The sequence below is a fragment of the Orbicella faveolata genome, unplaced genomic scaffold, assembly GCF_042242905.1.
Source record: "Orbicella faveolata isolate gen_17 unplaced genomic scaffold, um_ofav_v1 contig_47, whole genome shotgun sequence".
Lineage (NCBI taxonomy): Eukaryota > Metazoa > Cnidaria > Anthozoa > Scleractinia > Merulinidae > Orbicella > Orbicella faveolata.
Window position 1 is genome coordinate 16,573,414 of NW_028301577.1, and position 9,272 is coordinate 16,582,685.

Here is a 9,272-nt window from a genome sequence, read left to right on the forward strand (position 1 = left end):
AGAACTGCGAGCAACCGTCTACGCTATTATTAAAATTTTGTTGGTCATCGTGAAAACATTTTTAATATACAGCCATGAGGATAGGCATTTTAGCGCAAGACACAGCATTTAAGTGAGTCCAGTATTTGGGTTTTGGCAAAATCTGCACCTCTCAGAATGTACCAAATTTATCATAAATATTCCATAGTCCTAGCCCAATGCAGGCAATAGGTAAGGTTATGATATTGAATGCTTCTTCGTCCCATTCAAATCTTTCATATTTTTCTGTATTAACCATTTTGCTCTTCCTGCAGGTCTGTGCCAGTCAACAAGTAATTGAAGAACTATCAGTAAATATTATCCTTTATTTATCTTTTTACTCATGCATAACAATTTCAGACTCGTCTTATGTCAACTCTTTCATTATAGCTAGCCACACTGCCACTGTAGCTAACAATAATGTTATAAAATGATGGATAATGTACCGATAAGTTCTACTATACTTGCTTTCTAGAGTAGATGTTTCCTAAGGCCAACGCGAGTTGAGATCATCTCATTTATTGTACTTTGTTTTAATTTCCATCCAGATGTCTACAAAAGGACAGTCAAAGAAAACTAATCAAGGAAAGAGTATGGGTAAAGGTATTTTCATACAACAGTAAGGTTTTCTAGCCTCACACTTTTACAGGAAATGCAACAGTTGATATACAAAATATATCACTGACAATTTATAATGGATGATTGTCATTATTATCCTCTTTGATATCAATTGTTATTTCTTTCATTAGGTGATCATTTGTCATCTACCAGCAAATTACATGTTCCTTCAAAAGATTCTACTAGTTCAACTGGTAAGTATTGGAACTCCGAATAACAAATTTGATGCATCATGATTGTTATCATTAGCCTATTTGATATCAATTGTTATTGCTTTCATTAGGTGATCATTTGTCATCTACCAGCAAAGTACATGTTCCTTCAAAAGATTCTAGGAGTTCGACTGGTAAGTATTGGAACTCCAAATAACAAATTTGATGCCTCATGATTGTTATCATTATCCTATTTGATATCAATTGTTATTGCTTTCATTAGGTGATCATTTGTCATCTACCAGCAAAGAACATTTACCTTCAAAAGATTCTACTAGTTCGACTGGTAAGTATTGGAACTCCAAATAACAAATTTGATGCATCATGATTGTTATCATTATCCTATTTGATATCAATTGTTATTGCTTTCATTAGGTGATCATTTGTCATCTACCAGCAAAGTACATGTTCCTTCAAAAGATTCTAGGAGTTCGACTGGTAAGTATTGGAACTCCAAATAACAAATTTGATGCCTCATGATTGTTATCATTATCCTATTTGATATCAATTGTTATTGCTTTCATTAGGTGATCATTTGTCATCTACCAGCAAAGAACATTTACCTTCAAAAGATTCTACTAGTTCGACTGGTAAGTATTGGAACTCCAAATAACAAATTTGATGCATCATGATTGTTATCATTATCCTATTTGATATCAATTGTTATTGCTTTCATTAGGTGATCATTTGTCGCATACCAGCAAAGAACATGTACCTTCAAAAGATTCTACTAGTTCGACTAGTAGATATTGGAACTCCAAATAACAAAAATAATGTTGCATGAAGAAAAATGACAAAAATCTTTCTTAGATTCTTAAAGCTATTGCACCATTGAATGAAAATGTCAATTTTTCTGACTAATTAGAAAGTACAAGAACAACACTTCATTATTAACAGTTTTCTCGAAAACAGCTATCTCGAAAATTAAGAAAAAAATGTACAAACTATTTTACAGGCACAAATGACTCACTGACTGAAAGTTGGGAAGACAAAGGTAAATTCAACCACCACTGTTTGAAGGCTGTCACCCCATTTCTTTCTACAACTCACTCAGCAATACTTTAGTATGACAAAACTAATCATACTTTATTATTTTTGCCTAAGTTGATAAATATCTTACCATTATTTTATTATTTTTTAGGCACTCACCAATTGCCAACTGAAATGTTGGTAGACAAAGGTAAGTCCAATAATTGCTGAAATGTACAACTTTTCATGGAGGGAAGTTTTCAGTCAGTAAAGTTATTCAACAGGCACTTCAAGTTACAAAATAGTTTTTCAACATTTCTTTTAGGCAATAATGACAAGCCTACTATAATCGTGGAAGGAAAAGGCGAAGGTAAATACAGCGTCTTCAATTGTACACTCATGACCAATCTTTAGTATGTTCAAAACTACTAGAGCTTATCATTAATCAAAAATTCAGTCTATACAAAGCTGCGAGTTTATTCCAAATAAACAATTACAAAATTAACAATTCATTCATTCTTTCTTTCTTTCTTTCTTTTTTTCATTCAGCTGTATTATTATAAATTGGGAAGCAGTCCAATCCTTTACCTATACCTTCCTAAAATGTATATTATTTTGATCATTAAATAGTGAACATCAAATATGCATACATTTTCAGGACCCTCTGTAAAGACAAGCAACTTCATCAAGTAAGTTATATTTACACTGTTTTATTTGAAATCCTTCAGAAAAAAAAACACAACACGAATCTTCATAGAAACACGACATATATCCACTACATTTTATTTTAATCAATTTATTTCATTAGGGTGTCTTCATTTAACCAGCCACTTGAGGAAAACCAGATTCAAGGGTTTATTCACAAGCTCAGTGACATACGAACATCAACAGTAGGAGCTGCTTCTTCCTTTGATTTTCAGCTTCAAATGTCGCCCACAAAATCTGTAAGAGCTCTCTGCTACTCTCCTGAAAAGCGGCCTAAAATAAAGGAAATGCAAGACAAAAAGCAACCTGTGAGTTTCGACAATGTACAGCAAACTGTAGGCAGACGTCGAGCTTTAGAAGAAGAGTATACCATCAGGAAGAAATCCAGAGTAACGCCCCACATAGTAGACTATGAATACGACCCCGCATTTTCGCAAATGCATTTTAGCATTAGTGAAATTGATGATATTTCAGACTTTCAATCAATATCAGTAAAAGCAAAAGTAATGCTTATTGGAGAACCCGAAGTTGTAAATGTTAGGGGCAAACCTTTGACTAAGGTAGATTACATTATCGCTGACAGCACTAAATCTATCAAGCTCCTAGCTTGGGAAAATAAAGTTGTTCTTGAGGCAGACAAATCCTATCATATCAAAGGAATAAGTATGCGTAGTTTTAATGATGAGAAATATCTGACTACCACATAATAAACGTCAATCCATCCAATAGAAGAGCTTGTTGCTGTAAATGATGCTCAGTGTGACTATGGTAATGTCGTCGTTGGCTCAGTTCTAGGAGTCAGTGTTTCCCATTACAAAATTTGTCTTTGTAACACAAAAATACAGGTCGCCGATAATACTACTACAGTGAAGTGCAATAAATGCAAACTCACCATCTTTGCCAATGCATTACTCGACTCGTCCGTGACAAAGTTAATTATCAAAGATAACTCAAGTCAGATGCACACTTACACTGCATTGAATACTACCATGGACACGTTTCTACATAAAGTGGCTAACAAATCTGTTACTGACTGTGATGATGAACAGCTTTTGGAATTTTTTGCCTACAAAACTTTCAAATTTACAGTCAGTGAGAAAGAAAAACTTGTAAGCAGCATAACTGTAAACACATCAATGCAAAGTGATAAGTAATAACTGTTATTATGTTACCATGTATACCGTTCTAATGCTAGCCTGCGTAGCAAGCGCAAAAGGGAAATGGGACACCCCTTTCACTACTTCTGCATCGTCCCACAATGCATCGCTCCCATAGATTTCATGGGAAATTGAACGAGAAAAACCTTTTTATGGGCTTGTTTAAGGTGGCTCGATAGTCAAGAAGACCTTTTACTTGAAAATCAAACTTAATTAGACAATGTCAACATCATCACACTAGTTGCCATGAATGATGACAAACACAATGATGTTTGGGTCTCTTGTTTCCATGGTAACAGCACAAGCCTTCGTATGGTGTCTCACAGGGTGCTTTTCTTATAACAATAACTGAGAAAAAGCACCAAGTCACTCAGGTAAGAAACTATTTTTTACAAATTATGTTTACAATGGTCTATGCGATGAACCAAAATGATTGGCTGGCATTGATTATTTGCAGAGAAAAAAATCTGAGAAGTTGAAATTTGCAAAAACAGGCCTTTTTGGCCAATACCCAGCAGCAGTGTTTTGCCTGCTGTAGTAAAATAATTCAACAGATCAGCATTATTTTGGTTCATTGCATAGAATGTTTGTCAACCTTCAGCCTGAGCCTCAGAAAGCTGGAAAAGTTAAAAGCATGGAAAAATAGAAATGTCCCCATTTACCTTTTCCATGCAAGTGTGAACATTGAAAACTGCATAGGGTAGAGAAAAAAATTCCTAGGGCTAGGTCTTATCATTTCTGTAAGAATTTCTAGTGCAGAAGTATTTGTTTTGCATCGGAGCAATGGAGGAAAATAGATGGCAGCACTGTGCTTTTTCTCAGAAAAGTTAGAGAATGGAGGTTGGAGATAAACAACATACCAGCTCCAAAACAATGCAAGAATTTCATGCAAATCTTACCTCACAAGCAAACAGTCTGAACACGTCTTTCATTAACAAAACAACATTAACATTACAAAACAACTCTTCTGCTTCCAACTCGCATGCAAAGTTCAGCCCAAAAAGTCAAACAAGAGCCAAAGTAGCTCTTTTTTGTCAGCAACCTCAACCAAAAAGCCAACGAGCAGGAATCTGACCCCATTGCATCCTGGGAAATATGAGTTTTCTTTGAGCGGGAAAGACCTACCTCCAACCAATTTCATGTTTTTTTCAAGTCTCTGACCAGGCTTCAATAATACACTAAAAGTTTTCCAGTCACTTCCATCGTTGATTGAAACATTTATATTTGAAAGTTGAAGCCTGCTGAGACAAGGCTCATTTGCTCTATGGCCCCTTGTCCATGAACTACAAACTACCAGTAGCTGGAATCTAGCATCTGGTCGAAGTTTGTCACATTCACAGTGCCAATAAACAGTTCTTTGGAATTGGCAAGGTTTAAGCCTTCTCAGCCCTTCATGATGAGCTCAGGCACCAGCAATTGAACCAAAACACAGCAATTTAGCTATAGTTTTGCCCATCTTTGAGGTAATGTGGCAAACGATTCTTCCGATCACAAAAAGAATGCAAATGAACTGACTGCAGTCACGTGAGCAGCTGCCATGTGACAAAATATATGCATGCTGTACCGAGTCCCTCATCATGACTTTTGCTCAGAAAGGAGTGTTTAAAATCCCCCCCCCTCTCAAATGTTAAACAAAATCTTCAGATTCTTATATATTTCCTTGACTATTGAGCCACCTTAAGGAATTAACTTGATCGAAACTCGAACAAACATGCATTTTCTTTGTCAGGGTTTTTTCGGAAATAGAGCCTCCCAATCCCTCCCCCCTAAAATCTACGAGAGTAGATGCGGAAGAGGCGAATTGACTGCGTGCGGCCTCTCGCGTTCTGTCTCATTCTTTTTGCACATGCTACGCAAGCTATTCTTATGGAAGTTGTACGGGCAGACCATATGTTTGAATGGTGAAAATGAGGTCACTTTTCAAACATTTGTATCCCTTGTTAATTTTGTTGTTACTGTTTTGATATTGAATACTCATAGTGATTTTTTACAAAGCACAGCCCACCAAATGTTCAGATACGCATCAGCTCATAAAGACTAGCTTCATCTGTTACAATTAGTTGTTACACGTTGGTTTATGTTTTTGACAATTGTAAATGCGAGTTTGAGGGTGCTGACCATTATGGTCCATGGTTAAGCCAAACCTTTATTCTCACTCTAATGCATTATAGCGCTATGACGATAGAAAAAATTATTCTATTTTTGAACTTTTTCATGAGATCATTCACATTCTGATAATCATGAGAGTTACATCACATAATGGTCAGTCACTAGTACAAACACGCTATCTGTTACCACAGAGGTTACCTCCAATGTAAAAATAAAACAAAAATAAAACAGAAAAATCGTTGAAATTATACAATCACTTTTCTCTTACATATTGTAGTTACATTGTTGATATTATTTTTTATTTACAAATTAACTTATCCGTCGCCACAGCAAATGGTTTGATTGAGTTCGATTACCGACTAAAGTTCAATAACAAATACCAGTAGCAGAGCCACATGCAGTCTCTGACTGCCTATTTTTTCTTCTGTAATCCATTAACTAAAGGTGAACTAAGTTCATTGTTTTGTGTCTTTGGCAGTTGTCATTGGTGTATCAGAAGGTATTGGGAAAGCTTTTGCCTTTGAGGTAGTTAACTAAAATATTTCTTCATTACATGTAGATCGATCCGCCAACCTTTGATTCCATGCATGTATTAAAATTACATGTATGTGTAGATAAGAGTAAAAGACAAATTTCAATGTACTATAAAATCAGCCTACATGCATATTGAAGGTTACAGCTAAATGACTTTGAAGTCTTTGATGGGTAATAATGCTGTACTAGTTTAACAGCAATGATCCTAAATTTTTGATCAACTGTTTCATTCATTCATTGTTACTGTATTACCCAGATAAGAGCCACCCCCCTCCCCTCCTAATCAAGTACTGCCTCATTAAGTGTTACATATATAATCATAACAATTACAATTTCCTCAAATGTGATTTGTGCGTAAACTGGTGTATTTTGCTCTAATTAATCTGCAAAGCTGAAATCTGACAGTGTAATCGGACAGTTTGCGGTAATCGGACACCTGTAATTGGTCAGTTATATGAGCTGATCATTTTAAGACCTGTTCACTAAATCCACCAATCACAACATTGATTACATGTACAGTCACTACAGTAACCAATTCAAGAGACTGACTTTATAAACTTGTGGAGGTTTAGTTACCGGTGACTGTTTTAAAAGAAACTTAACAGCCCTTCCCATATGCTTAATTATGATATTTAAAAATGGCTATTAAAAGCTATTTTTCAAATTGCTGGAAATTGTAATGGTTATGATTAATTGGTAACAAGACATTGTGTGGTCCAATTCAGTCAGTAATGATACTCGTGATTAACAAATCAGATGACTGTGAATGATTACAGAGTGAATTGGACTCCACTCAGTCCTATTACCATTATTAATTGCAGCATTGTTAAAGAGTGGTGACCTTGAAAATTAAGGGACCACATTCATATCAAGGCTGTGCTCTAGTGGCGCCTAGTTATATAGAAAATAAATAGATAAATAATAATCAAATTTATATAGGGCTAATTTTCATTTTAGCTCTTACATACCCTTGTGAGATAACTTTAAGAATTCCTAGGAATTCCTAGGAAAAAATTCCTAGGAATTCCTAAGAATTCCTAGGAATCTAAGGTGTGAATTTTCACGGTAATTCGGACTCGGAATTCCTAGGAATTCTTAGGAATTCCAACTGAAATATACTCACCTTGAAAATTCCTTAAAATTCTCAAAAATTCCTGGGAATTTCTGAGAATAACTTGGAATTTGTAGGATTTTTTGAGAATAGGTTGGAACTTTTTGGAAAATCTGAGAAAAACTGGGAATTTTGTATCATTTGTAGGTCAGACAAAATTTTGATGATTAATACCCAGCATTAAAATAGCAAATAAAGTCACTGATATCACATCAAACAGGTTTTAAATCAATGGTTTATTACATTGGCTTTCACGAATTTAAATATAAGAATAATTATCCTGTTTCTTTCTCATTACATCAAGAGTCAAAAGTAAAACTGAAAACAGATATGAAGGTCAAACTTTTACATGTTTGATAAAAAGAGAACTTTTTCAGATAGTTTACTTACTTTTTTGGTTTACAAATCCAACAATTTTCCATACACAAGATTTTAGCTTAAATTATTGTTATTATGTGGAACAAATCTGGATTTTCATGAATGTAAGGAATCAATGATAAGAACAAAACTGAAACAATCCTTAACATTAAAAAAAGGCTGAGTTTGGGCAAACTTAGCTGCTGTTCAGTTATTTCTGTTGATTCCACAGCTTCTTTTGTTGCCCTCTAATTAGGGTGTCAACAGCTGGCCTCTTCATGTTCATCTTTGTTGTATGACACCTAAAACAAAATTTAAAAAATATATTACATTGCGATATATATGAGGTACTGTAAGACTGAGATCCAAATATTTATGTGCTCACAGTTTAATACATGCAGCTAATTAAGACCTGACTGTAAGCTGGTTAAAATGTTAAAAGAGAAGACTTGATAATTGTGAAGGTGCTTGTATACTATTGATAAATATGTTACATAAATCTTGAGCCTACAGGACATTAAATCAAGGTTTTCCTTCTTCTGTAAGTGTATCACAACTCTCGAATTGGAGGAAATATTAAAAAAGACACTTAAAACATTAAAGGAACATTTCCACTGTAAATAATAGAGTAAACACAAAAGAATATACAGATGGACAAACATTGAAGATCAACACGGATTGCCATACAGTCAGGCTGAAACACACAGGGGACATCAAACTCATGCACACAGTGTGGCTGCCTCGTTGGAGTTTTTGTCAAGAACTATGACTCAGGGATCAGAGAGAACTGCTATATTTATTTCGTTTGAACAAGTGAGGCGAGAGAAACGACTTGTTCCTCGCAAATCAAATTGTTCTGGCACGCACTCTGGGCAACCTAAATTGTTTCAACTTTGCTTTAGCCAGAATTTATTTCATGCCATGACTGAGTGACACATTCGTGTATGATTCGTGATGATAAAGTTCATTCAAAAGCTTTTGTCTAAATACAAGAATTTACGTTGTATAATATAAGGTTACTTGAATTCGATTACTCACCAAATAATTCTGTATACGGCTAATCGGCCCTTTGAATTTTTCCCCGTTGAAACATCCACAGGAAGACTTTCTTCTAGCTCCAAATCTTCGCCAAGAATAACTTGTTTCTCGTTAATGACACTCACGCTGTTTTCTTCTGATCACAGGACCGCAGCAAAAACCATTTTGATATAATTTTGGAAGTGAAATCTACTAAAATGCACGAGCGATCAACCGTTAACGCTGAATTCAAAGATGGGCGCCAAAAGAGAATGAACAACGCGATCTTTGTCACGTTCAGTCACCAGGATAGTCACGTGAAAATTCGCGTGCTGTGATTGGTTCAGTTGATCAGTTGAGGAGAGAATGGGAACTAGAGAAGAAGGAGAGAGAGACTGGCAACGAGGTTGCCGGACCAGTCGCTTTCGATGGCAAGTCTGTTTCCCTTTCCACGCTGTGTTGGTG

General features: G+C 35.4%; 1 protein-coding gene and 1 long non-coding RNA gene across 2 annotated transcripts; one reads left to right on the top strand and one right to left on the bottom strand.

The window, feature by feature from the left end:
• Positions 1-197: 197 nt before the first annotated feature.
• On the top strand, positions 198-6,055 carry LOC149097362 (uncharacterized). Its single transcript, XM_089279632.1, is given in 12 exon segments — positions 198-329; positions 567-621; positions 768-830; positions 920-982; positions 1,072-1,134; positions 1,224-1,286; positions 1,376-1,438; positions 1,804-1,842; positions 1,990-2,028; positions 2,143-2,187; positions 2,476-2,506; positions 2,626-6,055. Coding segments are annotated over 12 exon segments (1,707 nt in total). The 3' UTR covers positions 3,677-6,055.
• A 1,595-nt stretch (positions 6,056-7,650) lies between these two features.
• LOC149097363 (uncharacterized) lies at positions 7,651-8,965 on the bottom strand. The gene is made up of 2 exons (XR_016204182.1): positions 8,829-8,965; positions 7,651-8,092 (listed from the first exon to the last, which is right to left on the bottom strand). It is a non-coding gene; the product is annotated as an uncharacterized LOC149097363 (long non-coding RNA).
• Positions 8,966-9,272: the final 307 nt, after the last annotated feature.